Genomic DNA, 17,854 nt, shown 5'->3' on the forward strand with positions numbered 1-17,854 from the left:
TAGGCACTTTGAAATTTAAAATATAGGCTTTCACAGAAGACCTGTATATTTAAGGAATTTTCAACCAACTGGAGGAATTTTCCCATGAAATGTGCTGATGCACTAACTCTCTGGCAGTACGAATTTTATGCCAGAGATGAAACCTGGCAGTCAAAAGTTGATAGTTTTGCGGACACTTGTGTAGCTCATTCATTGTTTTTAAGAATTGAATTAGTTGCCAACTTAAAAAATCTAGAGATTTTTATGTAAAAAATGGGACTTCCATTTTATTTTGAAAAAAGAAGATCTGGCATCATTGGGGCAGACCTCATTGGCATCATCACCCCCCAGTTCATTATGTGACTGGGTCCTGGAGATGTGAACTTGCTTATCTGGAGAATGACTAGTTCAGAAGAGGTTTATGTTTAATGGCAGAGAAAATAGAAACAAGAAGGAGTCAACTTTTACTTTTTTAAAAAAAGACTTGAGAGAGAGAACAAGTGCACACGTTAGGGAGGGGCAGAGGGAGAGAATCTTTGGCTGAGTGTGGATCCCACTGTGGGGCTGCATCTCACTACCAATGGGATTGCGACCTGAGCGGAAACCAAGAGAGGCTTAACAGACTGAGCCACCCAGGCACCCCACATTTGGCCTTTTTGATAGATTGCAAAACAATGGGAAACCATTAATTGAGGATTTTAAAAGTAGGATTACTTCTTGATTTAGCTTAAGTGAAAATAATAAACACATACTGTAAATGTCAATAACTTGACCTTTGTGGGCAAAACTTTTCAAAAGTAGAGAGAACAGCTCTCTGCATGGTGACTTGGCTAGTAGATTTCTGAAGCTGTTGTGTGTTTACAGAATGGTCACTGTATTCATATACGTCATGCATTTTAAGGGTATATACAAAAAGTAAATATGAATTCACATTTGATGAATTTACAATCTAAGAAGTGTTAGGGTCCATGATCAAAGGAATGAGACTGCTACAAAGCAAAAGTCAAGCAAAGCTTTATTTCACGCCAAGCATCAAGAATCAAACTGACCGGTCAGGGCTGTCTCTTACAAAAAGGGGACGACAATGACCCCAGCAAGTCTGCTCCCAACGTGGCTGCTCTGGATGGGGCTGCTCCACAGAGGAGGCCACTCCCAGGACGAGGCCACTGCTGATGAGGCCACTCCCCAGACAGGGGCTGCTCCAGTGAGGCTGCTCCCTGGAGAAGGCTGCTCCCAAAGAGGCCACTCTGGAGGAGGCCGCTCCTTATGACGAAGAGGTGACGACAGCGATGATGTCAAGGATAACCCCGATGACACAGACTCTGCTCCCCATGACACCACTCTGACAAGGCTGCTTCCCAGAGGAGGCCACCGCCCCTGATGAAGCCGCTTACCAACGAGGCCGCATCCCAGTCTAGGCCGCTCAATGGCAAGGCTGCTCCCAGCAGGGCCACGATTACGGGTGGTGAGGCTGCACAGGGCGGGGCCGAGGCTCCGGGCGACAAGGCCCCTCATGGCGGGGCTGCAGCTCAGGGCGACAAGGCCGCCGCTCCTGGCTCTGGACGGCGAGGCCATTTGCAGCATAGAGGCCGTTCGCGACGGGGTCGCTTCTCCGTGGTAGCAAGACTGCTGGTGTGGTGACTAGGCCGCTCCCCGCAGCACGGCTGTCAAGGGCTGCGGTTCCAGGCGGCAGGACTGCTGGCGTTGGGGCCACTGGTGTCTCAGTGGTGGGGAGGCTGCTGGCGACTAGGTCGCTCCCCCGTGGCCACTGGCATCGGGGCCGCCCGCAGCTCTCACAGCTCTGACAAGAGCTCTCCTGCTCCCGCCAACTCTTCTTCTTCTTTCTTCTACCTCCAACAGCGCTCCTTCGGCTCCCGACAGGCTCACAGACCAACCTTTATGGGGGGTGGTTGAGCCCCGCCCCTACACAGGTGGCCAATTGAATTTCAATTCACCCTAGTGGATATACACACGCCCCACTGATTGGATGTCTTCATCCGGCCTGCCCCGCCCCTACATCCGGGGTTTACAAGTATTTTCCTCTGGGAGAGGCAGGCCCTTACAATGTGAAACAAATGAACACCAAGAAACAGCTCTGCTGGGAAGAACTGGGAAGGTATATGAAGAAAAGGGGTATGGGCATTTGTAGGACTTTAAGGATGAATTTTATCAGTAAATGTACTCCAGAAAAATAGAATATGATATATTTTTTAAAGTAATTGGCTCAGGCAATTGTGGGGGTTGCTAAATCTGAAACCTGCTAAGCAGGCTGGCCAACTGGGAACTCAGGCAGGATTTCCATGTTACAGTTTTAGGGCAAAATTCCTTCTTGGGGATAGATCTGTGTTTGTTTGTTTGTATGTTCTTTTCCCTCTTAAGGCCTTCAGCTGGTTGGGTGAGGCCCACCCACCAGTGCGCCCAGTCCACGGATCCCAGCTGTTAGTCCCATCTACCATGTTCCTTTGCGGCAGCGTCCACCTCTGCCCACACCACAAGCGCCACGCCATGCCAAATCCGAGCTTGAAGCAGCGGCGGTGCACGCACTGGGAGAGGTTAAGAACGTTGTCTACGCGGTTAGTCTAAGCGGCGCTGCCCACTGGCGGCCCACGCTCTGCGTTCTGAGAGCGGTGGGGCGCAGCAGGGTCTACCAACGCGTGTTTCTCTGGGCTGCTCGCATCAAAGTGATACGGCCCCTGCTTCCGTGCGCATCCCGCAGAGGAGCGTGGGGGAAGGGGCCGAGGAGAGCCGCGAGTAATGCACCTGGGTCGGGGGTGGGGGCTTGGGCACAGGCCGGGCGCGAGCCTGTCCTCTAGGAGAGACCGGGTGGCAGGGCAGGGCGGGCGGCCGGGAGCGGCTCCGAGAACCGGAGGCAGGCATGGGGACGGCGACCGCGCGTGCCGAGAGCGCAGATCGTAGACAAGCCCAAACCTCCGGTTTCTACACGAAAGTAGCCTCTCGTGGACCGGGTTCCTCGGCGACCGACGGCGTCTAGGGGCGCGCTCGCGTCCGCTGGGCCTGCGAAGCCGCGGCTCTGCTCTCGGGCTCCCGGCGAAGACCGGGCGCTCCGGAGTGCATCCCCGACAGAGGGTGGGCGCGGGAGTGGAGGCGAGGGCTGTGGGGCGGCCCTCTGCTCCGCCGGCCCCGGCTGCCGCGGGCGCCTCACCCCACAGACCAGAGCCCCGCGTTCTTGTAGACGCGCACGCCCGGGGGGGCGGGATTTCTCCGGTTCCTGGCGCCCGGCAGAGACTTGCTTCAGTAGCCTCGGCAGCGACTCGTCCCTAAAGTGTGTGCGACTCGGTTTACTGCTGCAGTCTTGGAGAGGTACCGGTCTTAGCTAAGTTCGCTGCCCACGTTATTCTGCTTACATACGTTCTGACCCCCCAGAGCCCAGAGACTTCACCCCGACTCCACTGCGAGTCCAGTGAGTTTTCCCTTGAGCCGTCGCTGCCTGTAACCCTGACTCCTGTCGTTCAAACTCCCGGTGAAAGGAAAGGTTTGCACGTAGGGAAACTGGAAGAGAAGAACATGTTTAGGAGCAGTCTACACTGGGAATGTGCCTCCTCTCCGGAATCTCTCTCACTAGCATTTCAGGCGGTTCTGCTACCAGGAGGACCCCACGAATTTCTAGGCAGGCCCCAGGATCGTTGCCGTCAGTGGCTGAAGCCAGATGTGCGCACAAAGGAGCAGATCCCGGAGCTGCTGGTGATGCACCATCGTCCCTACCCAGGGCGAGCCAGAGGGCTGTAAAGGGAAGGCACGGGGAAAGGGAGGGGTTGCACGCGGGAGAAGCAGGTGTCCACGCTATTACTCTTATGTGGACCTGACCCTGAACAGGCTTGCTGCTCTCTAATGCAGTCAGGCCTTGCCTTCTGGGAGAGCCTGGCCCTTCGCAGCTCAAGGCCAGCGGTCTGCACATCCCAAGAAAGCAGGTTGTTTCTGCCAGGGAGGAGTGCATAAGTGGAAGCAAGCTAACCACCCGCAGAGTGCATCAGCTGATGAGAAGCTCTCTCCACGTGGCGAGGCCAGGCTTTTGTTCCTGTCATTTGATGTTGGTCAATTACAGACCACTCAACAAGAATAACCTGTTGTTATCAGACAGGAGGGCTAAACAAATCAGCTTCCCTCTTCCATCCAGGACATTCTTGGAAGGTCAGTATTCTTGTCTCGATGCTGTGATCTACTTATTTTCTAGCATTTCAGACAACGGACAGAGAAGCGTAGGCCCACGGAAATGACTTCGTATTTTCGACGGCGTAGCGAGCTTCTGCAATCTGTTGCGTGTGTTCCGGGAGGCGCCAGAAGTGACGCGCGGGGGCGTGGCCTCCAAGAGCCGCCGGCCGCTTCCGGGAGTCGGGTTTCTGCCTCGCTAGGAGGCTGGCGGGAGGTCTCGGTGACCCTCGCGCTGCGGTGCTGGGTTCGGCCTCGGAGCCCAGCGGCGGGGGCTCAGATGAGCGTGGCGGCGAGGGGGACCTGGCGCGGAGGCCTGGCCTCAGGGCGGCCCGCGCAGGACACATCCCGGAGCAGCCGAGCCCGGCCGCGGGCACGTGGGAGCCAGAGGGCGACTGCGCCCTCCGTTTGCCAGATTCGCGTGAGAAAAGGGTGCGGGTTTGCTGACGGGGATTCCTCACGGCTTCTCTCCCAGCAGTTGCGACGGACGGACTCGAGTACGGAAGACCCGGCGCCCAGGGACAAGCTTGTAAGTTTTGCGTTGGGCTGGGACCTCACTGGTGTAGTTACTGCGGGACTTGCGGGCATCTCCCGCGCCGCTGGTTTCCTCGGCCCACACCCTCCCGTGCCCACCGACAACAACGTAGCACCCCCTGACCTCGCGCGTGCTGGTCATCCTTGTGTCTGCTGATCGCCCCAAGTGCAGCGGACGTTCCAGCATGGCAGGGGCTTTGCTTTGGGCACGAACACCTAGAACAGTTTCTGCACAAGGGAGGCCTCTGTTAATAAATATTTGTGGATTTAATGAATGAATAAAATTAGTGTCTCTGGTTACGGGTCTTCCTTCTTGTGGGGTTCTTCACAGCTTTTGCCATTTATCCCCTTTAATTCTGTCCCCAGAATGCTCTCAGGAGCCCCCAGTTGGCACTCCAGCAGAAGCCAGGCAGGATGGCCGTGTGCACAAGAAAGGCTGCTGGCCGGTTATTCCAAGCCAGATGGGGTTGGCGGGGGCGTGCGATGGTGAAGATGGAATTGGAGGACTACCCCGTGGGTCAGGCTGTCAGCTCTCCAGAGAACCAGCCCCTGCTTGGGAGATCTTCAGGCAACAGTTCAGACCCTTCTGCTACCGGGACTCCCTTGTACCTGCCTGGCCCTGGAGCTGCTGGTGCTGGAGCAGTTCCTGACCATCCTGCGGGAGGCGCTGCAGGCCCGGGTGCGGGAGCATCAGCCGGAGCGCGGGGAGCAGGCTGTCACCATGCTGGAGGACCTGGAAAGAAAGAGAAATGCACAAGTAGGAAGACGCTGGTCTAATGTGGTTGTGGGAAGCTGGGAACTAAACTTTCTTGTGGAATTCAGAGAACACTGGGAAAACCCAGTTTCAGCAGGGAACCGAGCTTCTTGCTAAGCCAGCCAGGTAAAGAGGGAGAGGCGGGGAACAGCAGATTCTGGGATGGTGAGCAGGTACTGAAGGCATTCTGTATTTCAGATAGAACGAGCAGCATCATGCTACTTACGTTAAAGGTCACTCGACTCTCACAGCAACAAAGAAGTAGGTGAAATCATTCCCAATTTGCATACATGGAAACTAAGTTCAGAGAGGTTGGGTAGACTGGCCCAGCACACACATAGTGAAATGACAGAAACAAGACCTGGTCAGACTTTGCTTAGCTTACCTTTCTGGCTGCTTCTCAGTGCCCAGGACGGGAAATAAGACCCTGGTTTCTCACTTCTTTTTCACAGTCTCTGGGAGAATATTTCTTGGGCACTCCTCCAGAGGTGTAATCTCTGTTAAATGCTTGATATTCTTAAAGCTTAATGACTTGCTTGTCTTTAGGTTTCCGCCCATGCTCTGGGACAGGAAATCCTTTTGCACACAGTGACCCTTCAGATACTAGATGAAGAATCTTCATGCACATGGGTTAAGCCCCCAGCAATCCAGTTCAAAGGCACAGGACCTGAGCCCCAACCATCACAGAAAGGAGGTGAGGCAAGAATTTCTCCAGGGAATTTGGACTGAAATGACCTCTGAGTTGGATTTTTTTTGTGGAGTGTGACACGTTAATTCCTTGTGACAAGGGTTTTTAAAGAACACGACAAAGGTGACATTTGGGGTAATAGTGATTAGAAGGTAATAAGTCACTTCAGAGCAGCCTCAGTAGTATGGTGGGTTTTAAATATCCATATTTGAATTTTCTACTTATGGTCTAGTAGCAAATGTTATTTCAAGTATTTTGATGCTTATATCCTTCAGTAGAAACACACAGAATATTAACACTATAATATAAAAACTGTATAAAAATAGATAATATAAAAATATATAACACTATAATATATAAAACTATACTGACTTTTCTGAAAGGTACCCTTTAATATTGCCAGAGAAGTATATATGAATTGTACAAAGTTAGAAAATACATAATAGCAACATAAAATAAAGCATGATATTGTCACCCAGAGATTATAATTGATGATTTTTTATTCTATATTTGTGTATCTTTTTATGTACATATGTATTTACACGCATATGTGTGTACACACATGTACCTTTTACCAAAAAGAGATCATACTCTGTGCTGTTTTATAACCAGGTATTTTGTTGAGTTCATGATCTTTCCTCTATCAGTTCATTTTCATGTTGTCTAAATGCAGTCTAAGTTCGGATAGTCTTGTTTTTTTCCAAAATCTTTTTTTTAAAGATTCTTATTTATTTATTTGACAGACAGAGATCACAAGTAGGCAGAGAGGCAGGCAGAGAGAGGAAGGGAGGCAGGCTCCCTGCTGAGCAGAGAGCCTGATACCGGGCTCGATCCCAGGACCCTGGGATCATGACCCAAGCCAAAGGCAGAGGCTTTAACCCACTGAGCCACCCAGGCGCCCCTCAAAATCTATTTTTTACAGATTTTATGTATTTGAAAGCACCATTGGGGGTGCTGGGAGACAGTACCAGTCGGGTGGGAAGATGGAGAAGCGGACTCCCGGCTGACCATGGAGCTGGCTGGGGATCCCAGGACCTAAGATCATGACCTGAGCCAAAGGTCACTGACTGAGCCACCCAGGTGCCCCTCTAAAATGTATTTAAAGCTTATTTGTTCAACTCAGGGAGGCATGATACCTCTTAATTCTTTTCTACTGTAGAACAGTTACCTTCTCCCATTTTTTCCCCAGAGTTTCTGATGAGCCCAGGCCAGTTTCCCACCCTCTGGAGTTTTCTGCTTCCTTCCACACTGTATCATTTACTTTGCTGTCCATGTACCTTGTAATTCCTATAAACTGGAAATTAGATCTCAAGGCTTGAAGGATTCAAGTTAAACATTTTTGGCTAGAATTAGTATTAGATAATAAGAGACATTAATACTTGGTGGCCCAGTATTAAATCACTGGTTTGAGGGGAAAAAAAAAAATCACTGGTTTGGCCTGATGACAGTGTGATCCTTTCACTGAACAGCTAATTTTTCCACTTGTAGCTAACTATGTGGTGTCACCTTGGCACTATGCAAATGGTTTCCCATCAACAAATGACAGCTGTTTGATAATCTTTGTGTGGGTCAACCATTTTATTAAGGGTTACGGGATGATTTTATAATTCTTTATTCCTTCTATGTAAGTAACTGGCATTTTTCGTACTAAATCTTTCCTTCATCACATCTGTCTGTTTGCTCACTTCCTTCTAGGTAGTCATGATTGATGCTGTTTCCCCTTTATTTACCAATCTTCAAATTCAAGAAGCAGTTTATTAGTCATCTTAAATGGCAACTTGAGATTTTCAGACTTTTTCTGTGTTGGTATCATTATGGACTTAGGAATTTATTTTTTTAAAGCTTTTATTTTTAGTTGATTGAGAGATCATGGGGGGAGAGCACAAAGGAGAAGCAGACTCTCTGGTGAGTGGGGAGCCTGTCCTGGGGCTCCGTCCCAGGACCCTGGGATCATGACCTGAGCCAAAAGCAGACGCTTAACTGACTGAGCCACCCACCCACCCCGGCGCCCTGGACTTCAGTTTTTTATTGAGTCCATGTATTTCAGCCCCCACATTAAAAATCCATCCCTTATTCCACACATCTTTGACTTGTGTGGATGTCTTTGGTCTTGCTTCTAACTCTGTTTTGCTCTATTAATAATAGCTCTATTTGGGGCGCCTGGGTGGCTCAGTGGGTTAAAGCCTCTGCTTTCAGCTCAGGTCATGATCCCAGGGTCCTGGGATCGAGCCCCGCATCGGGCTCTCTGCTCAGCGGGGAGCCTGCTTCTTCCTCTCTCTCTTCCTGCTTCTCTCCCTACTTGTGATCTCTCTCTGTCAAATAAATAAATAAAATCTTTAAAAAAAATAATAGCTCTATTCATTTTGACTGCTTGCTTTTCCTTTTAGAACAAAATAACTTGCTTCAGGCTCACCTTGTACCTTCCCTATACCCAGATCTGGGATCAACCATTCCTGAAGGAGCCTTGGATCTTGTTAACAGAGAATGCTATTGGAGAATAAAATCTGGGTCTTAGGGGTGTTCTTCATCGCGTGGGTAACACTGTTTCTGGACATTTCATGGCCAGAGCTAGATAGACATTTTTTTTCCTAACAAACATGAATTTATATTGATGTATTCATACTGCCTTACCATTACGTTCCATCACTGCTTAATTGTAGTCGGTTTCTTCATTTCTTAACATTGCTTTCTTGTGTTCTCCTTTGGTTGGTTGGTTGGTTTATTCACTCACTCATTTACTTCTGGTTTTAACATTTTGTAGCAAAGGTGATCCCAAAAAGCACAAGGAGTGGGAATTGAGACACTAAAGGGAGAAAAGCCAATAAGTGCATAAATAAGCAGTCTGTCTTTGTTTTGCTTTTTTGTGTTTTTTTGTTTTACTTAGGCTCCAACGCCCAACCAGCATGGAGCCCTTCGCTGGGTTTGCTCATGACCCTGAGATCAAAACCTCAGCTGAGATCAGACGTCAGACTCTGCTTAACTGAGTCACCGAGGCACCCCATTTTTCCCCTAACTTTTGAGCTGGGTTGATTTATATATTTTCATTCTCCTGTTTACTAAAAATGTATTTGATGCTGTGAATATTTCACTGAACACTGGTTTAGATGAATTCCAAATGTCCTCAAATGTAGTGTTTTCATTATTATTTTCCAGAAAATCTGAAATGTATGTGTACATTTTGCTTTTGAACTAGCAATTATTGGAGTTTTAAAAATGACAGATGAAAGAGCTTGTTTTCTGATGTTGTTTTTAATTTATTGTGTTGTGATCATAGAGTGTTAGTGTGATTCCTATTTTTTTTTTAATTTATTATGGTTTTCTTGTGACCCAGTAGTTTTCATTAATGTTCATTGCACATCTGAAAGTTCTATTTTCAGGATCAGAATTTGACATACATGTGTATCTATAAGATTAAATTTATTGAGTTCATTTTCTGAATATTCTTTATCAATATTTTTTATCCATTTGGCATTTTTCAGATATAGAAAGGACGATTAAGGGCGCCTGGGTGGCTCAGTGGGTTAAGCCGCTGCCTTCGGCTTGGGTCATGATCTCAGGGTCCTGGGATCGAGTTCCGCATCGGGCTCTCTGCTCAGCGGGGAGCCTGCTTCCCTCTCTCTCTCTCTGCCTGCCTCTCTGTCTGCTTGTGATCTCTCTCTGTCAAATCAATAAATAAAATCTTTAAAAAAAAAAAAAGAAAAGAAAGGACGATTAAAGTCTGTTCTTTGTTTTGTCTGTTTCTTTTTATATCACCTATACTTTCTAGTTCAGGAAAGTTATCACTCTTTTATTTTCTGCATAATTATTCATGTTTGTTACATCTGCATTGCAAATCGTGTTCTATATTTTAGCACTTTTAAGTAGTCCTCTGTCTCATTTCATGCTTTTGGCCTGAATCTCCCCTTTCTCTGAAATTGAAATCGTGATGCCTTCTTTTTATTTGCCTTTGCTTAACATAGCCTTCTCCATCCTTTATCCATAATTTTTCTCAATCATTATGTTGCATGTGTGTCTCCTATAGATATGATAGAGCTGATTTTTGGTCTGTGATCAAATCTAAATGTTTTTAATGAGTTAAGTCATTTGCATTTATCAATATGTCTGTTAGGACAATTATGTTTGATCTTAACATAATTTTTTTGTTTTTGTTGTACATGTCTTCTATATACATATGAATATATAAATACAAGTACAGGCATGCATATGTGCGTTGCTACATATATGAGTGTATTATGTACACACATACAAATGTACACACATGATGGAAATGTGTCTCAGCTTGCCAAATACACAGGAGACAGCCTAATGGAAATTTGGAAATGCAGAATGGACATGCCACAGGTAAAAAAAAAAATACACACATGTAAGGAATGTAGGAAAACCTTCATCTAGATAAGAGGCCTTCCCGTGCATAGGAGGATCCATACTGGGGAGAAACCAGACTCCTGTTTGGAATGTGGAAAGGCCTTCATCAGACCTGCAGAACTTACCCAGCACCAGGGGCTTCACAGCAACAAAAAGCCTTATCACTGTAAAGAGTGTCGCAAGGGTTTCAGTCAGAACTCAGGCCTTTTCCAACATCTCAAACTCCACACTGGAGAAGAGCCATTCAGTGTAGCAAATGTGGCCGGTGTATTAGTCGGAGATCTATTCTTACAAAGCATCAAAGACCCCATACTGCAGAAAGACTTTTGCGTGTGCAGACTGCGGGCAAGCCTTCTGCCATACTTCAGACCTCAGTGAACGTGAGCAATTCCACAGCAAAGAGAAACCTTATGAATCTAATGAGTGTGGGAAAACCTTCAGGCAATGCTCACACCTTACTGGGCATTGGCAAATTCAGTGAAGAAAAACCCTATGAAAGTAGAGTGTGTGGAAGAGCCTTCACTCAGGATGCAGGACTTAACCAACACCAGAGAATCCATACGGGAGAGAAACTTTAAACGTCCTGTGTGTGGACAAGCCTTTAGCCGGAGCTCAGAGTTCATGATCCATCACAGAATCCACTTGGGGGAAAGGCCCTACGAGCGCGCTGAGTGTGGGAAGCCTGTAGTGTGAGCTCAACCCTGATCGTACATCAAAGAAGTCACACTGGAGAGAAGCCCTGTAAATGCGGTGAGTGTGGTGAAGACTTCAGTCAGTGCTCGGGTCTTCGTAAACACAGCTTAGGAGGGAAGCACGGGAACCACCCTGAGCCAAGAAAATGTAAGTGTGATGAGTGTGGGAATTCCTTTACTCAGTCAACTGGCCTGCAGAACCATAAAAGAATCCATACTGGGGATAAAACCTGCCAGTGGTCTGAGTGTGGGAAGCCCTTCACAAGGGGAGAGCATCTTATCGAACACCAGGGGATTCACACCAAGGTGAAGTCCCATCAATGTAAAGAGTGTGGCAAAGCCTTTAGTCAGAAGACGGGTCTGAGTCACTGTCTCAGAATCCACACAGGAGAGAAACCTTTTGAGTGTTTGAAATGTGGGCAGGTCTTCAGTTGGAAGCCAGATCTCAATAAACATAAGAGTCTGAGGGAACTCTGAGGAAAAACCCTGTCAATGTGAAGAGTGTGGGAAGCCCGGCAGGCAGTGAGCACCGCTCTCCAAGATCTGAGGGGCCACACTGTGCTAGGCCCTGGCAGCGGAGTGACGGTGTGGAGCCTGCCATGGGAATTCAGCCCTGATTCAGGACCAGAGAATTCAGGACAACTGGACACCTTGCCCAGGTGTTAGGTGACAACTTCAGGAAGAATCCAGGACTTTTAAAATCTGAAATAAAATGTTTCTTGAACTTCATTATTTAAAGAAAATCAGAGATGCCACATCAAAGAGTTTTTATAAAGGCCATAAATACTGGAAGAGTTGAGAATTTAGGAAAAGAAATATCAACAAGAAATTTACCTGTGATTACTTTTATTAACTATAATGAAATATTAATTAGTATGATGAAAAAATACACAAGGGCAGCTGTAATAAATTATATTTTTCTACTGAATTCATGAGTTTTTTTTATGTTTTATCAAACCATTTTTTTTTAAGATTTTTTTTGAGACAGTGATAGCAAAAAGAGAGCATGAACAGGAAGGAGAAGGAGAAGCAGGCTCCCACTGAGCAGGGACCCAGACACGGGGCTCAACCTGAGGACACTGGGATGATGGCCTGAGCCAAAGGCAGACACTTAACGACTGAGCCACCCAGGCACCCGGAACCATTTGGATTTCTTGCTAGCTTTAGCCATTCCCAGCATTGAAATTACTACTCTGAGTACCAGTCGAGGACACCAGCATATCCAAGCTTGGGACGTGTGAGATGACTTGCCCGTTTCCCTACCTCCCTAAGCAAGCCTCTGACCAGAAGTGGGTAGTCTGCAGATGCCTCCTGATCCCCACCCCTAGCATTGCCATTTCTGGGTGAACAGAGGACGCGTTACAGTCTTACTGATAGGGAGAACAGAAGGGTATTGGCCTCCAGTAGCTCAAAATCTAGTGGGGCCTTTAGGGCGAAAGCCCAAGGCAGACTTTTCTCCTTGTGAATATACTCCTTGAGTCCACAACTGAGAAGGACAAAAGGAAAGAGGGAAAAACCAAACCTTTCATTCCAGCATTTTACCGTCCTACAAATTATACAACTGAAACCTCTTTCAGCTTCAACCCTCAGGCAATGACATGAGGGACTTCTTTGCTGAAGCTCATGGTGTTTTTCAAATAATGGAAGAGTATTTTCTCATTTTTCTGTGCTACCCACAGTGTAAAAGCTTTAGATCTGACATTTTTAAGTGTGATGTACATTACTAACATTTTCTGCAACACCTTGCGAAATCTAGACAGCCAGCAAAAGTATAATCCCTGCTTCTCCTTTTCTTGGATTGAGGTTTGCCTGATGTATCTTTTTCCGTCCTTTTACTTTCAGTTTACTTATATCATTAAATTTAAAGTGAGGTCCTTATAGACCGCATATGCTTGGGTGACGTTTTTGAATTCAGACCCCCAATCTTTGTTTTTTAATTGGTGGATAGAAATGATTTCCATCTAATGAAATCATTGGTATTTTAAGGCTTAAGTCCGCTATTTTTTTTTTCTTATTCCCTGTGTTGCATTTCTGTGGTTTCTCTTCCCTGCCTTCTTGTGGGTTACTTGAACGTGTTTTTAGAAGTCCATCTTGAGGGCCGCCTGGGGTGGATCAGTCAGTTAAGCAGCTGTTTTCAGGTCAGGTCATGATCCCAGAGTCCTGGGATCGACCCCCACACCAGGTTCCCTGATGGCGGAGAACCTGCTTCTCCCTCTCCCTCTGCCTGCCGCTCTGCCTACTTGTACTCTCTATCTCTCTGTCAAATAAATAAAAGCTTTTTAAAAAAAAAAGAAAAAAAAGCCCATCTCGATTTGTTTATGTTTGGGGATGTTTCTCTCTATACAGCATCATTGTCCTTGATAAAAGCTGTTACTTTGAGGGACATCTGGGTGGCTCAGTGGGTTAAGCCTCTGCTTTCGGCTCAGGTCATGATCTCAGGGTCCCGGGATCGAGTCCCGCGTCGGGCTCTCTGCTTGGCGGGGGGCCTGCTTCCCCTTCTCTCTCTCTCTCTGCCTGCCTCTCTGCCTACTTGTGATTTCTGTCTGTCAAATAAATAAATAAAATCTTAAAAAAAAAAAAAAGCTGTTACTTTGAACTGGCTTTCGACCCACATATACTCTCTACATTTCTCTCCAAGAAATAGGCTTTGTCCAGCCTTCTTTTGAGAACAGCCCTAGACAACAATACAGACATTCCAAATAGGTATGGGGGATTAAACAGAGCATTCTTACAAGTCTGCATTGGCTTTTTGTTACCTACCCAGCGGGGGAGGCCTCCGGATCAGCTTGAGCTGAGAGCAGGACCGTTTTTATTCTGTCTATCTCAGCACTTTGAGCAGTACCTGACAGGTATTAGTTGCTGCGTAGATACTGAAGGAAGGAAGGGAAGGAGGTTCCTTGTGCAGATAAATAATCACCAGCGGCGGAGGCCAGGGGCCCACAAGGCGCTGATCCTGCAGGCGCTGGTGGTCAGTGGTTCCTGACCATCCCGCTTGAGGAGCTGTCGGCCCAAGTTCAAACACATAATCCAGGCGAAAGGACATCTTTGCCATGGAGAAATCTGGCAAACAACACCTTAGCCAAGTGATCAAACAACTAGGAACAGGATGAACTTCTGATACGATTGCTTCACTAAGGACACATCATGACTTCTGCGGTACTTCTGGCAAAAATGTGTAACCCGAATCTAGTCATGAGACATCAGACAAACCCAAATTTGGGGTAAACCGGCCTGTGTTCTTCGAAAGTATCTATGTTATAAAGGAGAAGCATTGAGGAATTGTTTTAGATTAAAGGAGATTAAAGAAATATAGTGACTAAAGTCAGTGTGATCTCAGGTTGGATCCTAGATTGGAATAAAATATGTGAAGAGCATTACTGGGACAGTTGGCATAAACACATACTATATGTTTAGTAATAGCATTGCCTCAGGGTCTGGTTTCCTGAGTCAGTCATTGTAATGTGTCATAAGACAATGTCTCTGCTCTGAGAAGGTACATGTTGAAGTGTTTAGGGGTAAAGGTTCTTGGTACTGCAGCACATTTTCTTCTTTTTAAAAAGATTTTATTTATTTGAGAGAGAGAGAGCATGAGCTGGGGGTAGGGGGAGAAGCAGAAGTCCCCGGTGGGCAGGGAGCCCAGCCAGGGTCTCTCCGTCCCAGGACTCTGGGGTTCTAACCTAAGCCAAAGGCAGATACTTGACCAACTGAGGCACACAGGGGCCCCTGCAGCACATTTTCACGGGGGATAGTGGGTTAGCAGATAAGAGCAGTAAAGATGTATATGAAGGAGAGAGCAAGTGGCAAGCATTCATAGGCAAGTCTAGGGGAAAGGAATACAGCTCTCATTCCATTGTTCCTACAGTTTTTTCCAAGTAAAGGTTGAAATAAAAATACCTACACCAAAATAAACCCAAAGAGTGAATATGAGATTGATTTTGGTTGGAGAGTTGTAGAGTATGTGAGGCAGATGCTGAGCTTACCTCAGTACAGGAAAGGTTTGGGTGTCCTCTGAGACACTACTAGTCTTCCTTACATTCTGCATTGAAATGACAGCAACACCACATAAAATTGTTTGCGTTTAAGGAATTCTGTCATTGATCTCTTCTTTTTACCAGAGGTCAATTTGTGAAGTATTTTATTATAGCATCTCCATTTCCTACTGGATGATTATCAAGCTTCTTTCCAGATTCACGTCTCCTCTAAGATGGACTCGTTCGCCACTTGCCTTTTAGATACTGAAATTCTAGCGACAGTTCCCCAGGCTAGACGTAAGCACTAAAATAATGCAGTTTTCAAGCTGGAAGAGATCCAAAATCAAACGTACTCATTCTCAAGCCTTAAAGGCTCATTCTGTGGCAACCAGATACAGCAATATGACATTTTAGGAGCCCCTCTGTGTGGCTCAGTCGGTTGAGCATCTGCCTTCCGCTCAGGTCGTGATCCCACGGTCCTGAGTTGGGAAGAGCCCCACATTGGGCTCCCTGTCCGCGGGGAGCCTGCTTCTCCCTCTCCACCACACTCGTGCCTTCTTCTGTCGCGCTCTTTCTCTCAGATAGATAAAATCTTTTAAAAACAAACTAATGCTGAAAAAGGTTGAAATGAAGAGGTCGAAAACCCAAGTGAGCAAGTGTTGGAAAGTGGCGCCAGCACCCCTCTTGATGGAGGGCTGTCGCCGTTACATTTGCGGGGGCGGGGAGGCAAGTGAAGCGCCACCAAACGAAGTGTGCGCGTAGTTGGAGGTTAACCCCCACCAGACCTGTGGTCTGTAAATATTTTCTCCCATTCGGCAGTTGGGGCCCCGCGTCCCCAGCGCCGAAAGCGCAGCGGACCCGGGACTGCGTGCTGCGGCTGCGGTACCCGCGCCCCGGGAGACGCTCCCCGGCAGGTTGAAAGGGTCGGGCCCTGCGCAGCGACCGCCGCAGGCCGTCCGCACCGCCGCCCCCGGAAGGGCCTTCCGAGACCCCCGAGAGTCGTGGTGGGACCCCGCGCGTGCAGCGGAACCCGATCCCGGCCCCGGCAGGTGGGGTGAGACGGTGGAGTCCGCATCTTTCCACGTATTGTCTGAGTGTTCGCGTCCAGCGCCGTGCGGGGAGGTCAGGGAACTGGGAGAGCCGGGCCGGGAGGGAGAGGGCTCCCCTCTGCAAAGGTGACCCTGCTGTCCCCGGGGTCGGGGCGGAAGGGGGTGCGGTGGGGGTTTGCCCCCATCACCGTGCAGCTCTGGGGGCTTCAGAAGACGGACCCCAGGAATTATGGAAGCCCGCGGAGCGGCCCCCGCCGCCTCCGCCAACGCCGGGGAGCGGGTCAGGCGCAGTGGCCTCGCCACCAGCTTGTGCTCCTCGACCTCCTGCGCTCTCACAGGTATAAGATGCAAGCTGGGTTCACAGCTGGGGCACCTGGCGGTGTCAGGGCACGGGCATGGGGCCCCCGCAGCCATGGGCACCGCCCACGCACCTGCGCGCGTGCTCCCCGCGGGGCTGTCCTATTGATTCCATCCGCGCGCCTTCCGGTTGTCCCAAGGAATTTCCCCAAAAATGGTGTTAAACCCCTCCTTCAGCTTTTCTTATCTCCTAAGTTATATATGTCTTTATCTACTTATACTTTCCATGACCATTTTATTAATTCTGCTTGTGCTGGGACCATAACATCTGACATATTCATGGAATGAAGCAAAGTCAAGCATATTAGAACTTTTTATTACAGATATTTAAAAATATTTTGGGTGCCTGGGTGGCTCAGTGGGTTAAAGCCTCTGCCTTCGGCTCAGGTCATGATCTCAGGGTCCGGCGATCAAGCCCCGCATCGGGCTCTCTGCTCAGCGGGGAGCCTGCTTCTTCCTCTCTCTCTGTCTACTTGTGATCTCTATCAAATAAATAAAATCTTTTTAAAAAAATAAAAATAAAACTATTTTTATTAACTAAACTACCCCCACTGCAGGGCTCGAACCCATGATCCTGAGACCAGGAGTCCTGTGCTCTACTGACTGAGCCAGCCAAGCACCACTACTTTTATTATTGAAATTTTTAAACACAAAACTCAGGGAAATTAATTAGTTAATTAATTAACGCTCATATGTCTGTCTCCCAACTGCAAGATTTAGCAGTATTTTTCCCAACCTCTCCCTCAGCCCCTCCCTCTCTCTGTATAACACTTTCCTCCTGTAAAAAAAATCCAAGCATCTTATCATTTTATCCATAAACATTCCAATATGTAAGAGAAGAGAGATGGGAATTTTAAATATAAGCACTACTTATTTAGTGAGGATGTCTAGTAGGGAAAAAATGGCTTCTTCAGATTTCTTTGATTTATCCTTTTTTATTTTGATCAGTGTGATAATTTTTCTTAGAATGGTCTTAAAGGCTCAGGTGAACAATTTCATTGCCCCAAGTTGGTAGGGCAGAGACTTGCCTACATGCTCAGCAAGCTAATTTCCCTTTTAAAAATCAATGTTAAATACTGATTTTAGGGGCTCCTGGGTGGCTCAGTTGTTGAGCATCTGCCTTCAGCTGGGGTCATGATCCCAGGGTCCTGGGATCCAGCCCCATATCAGGGTCCCTGCTTGGCAGAAAGCCTGCTTCTCCCTCTCCCACCCCCACCCCCCTGCTTGTGTTCCCTCTCTCACTGTGTCTCTCTCTGTCAAATAAATAAATAAAAATCTTTAAATACTGAATTTTTCTG

The 17,854-nt window shown here is 47.6% G+C and overlaps 1 protein-coding gene across 1 annotated transcript; it reads left to right on the plus strand.

The window, feature by feature from the left end:
• The first annotated feature begins 2,854 nt into the window (after positions 1-2,854).
• On the plus strand, positions 2,855-11,656 carry LOC116861283 (zinc finger protein 397-like). The gene is given in 8 exon segments (XM_032847833.1): positions 2,855-2,926; positions 3,364-3,480; positions 3,563-3,584; positions 3,587-3,681; positions 5,306-5,437; positions 5,981-6,128; positions 10,826-10,928; positions 11,206-11,656. Coding segments are annotated over 8 exon segments (1,140 nt in total).
• The last annotated feature ends 6,198 nt before the right edge of the window (positions 11,657-17,854 follow it).

Source organism: Lontra canadensis, unplaced genomic scaffold (genome assembly GCF_010015895.1).
Source record: "Lontra canadensis isolate GAN:19392208 unplaced genomic scaffold, GSC_riverotter_1.0 scaffold194, whole genome shotgun sequence".
Lineage (NCBI taxonomy): Eukaryota > Metazoa > Chordata > Mammalia > Carnivora > Mustelidae > Lontra > Lontra canadensis.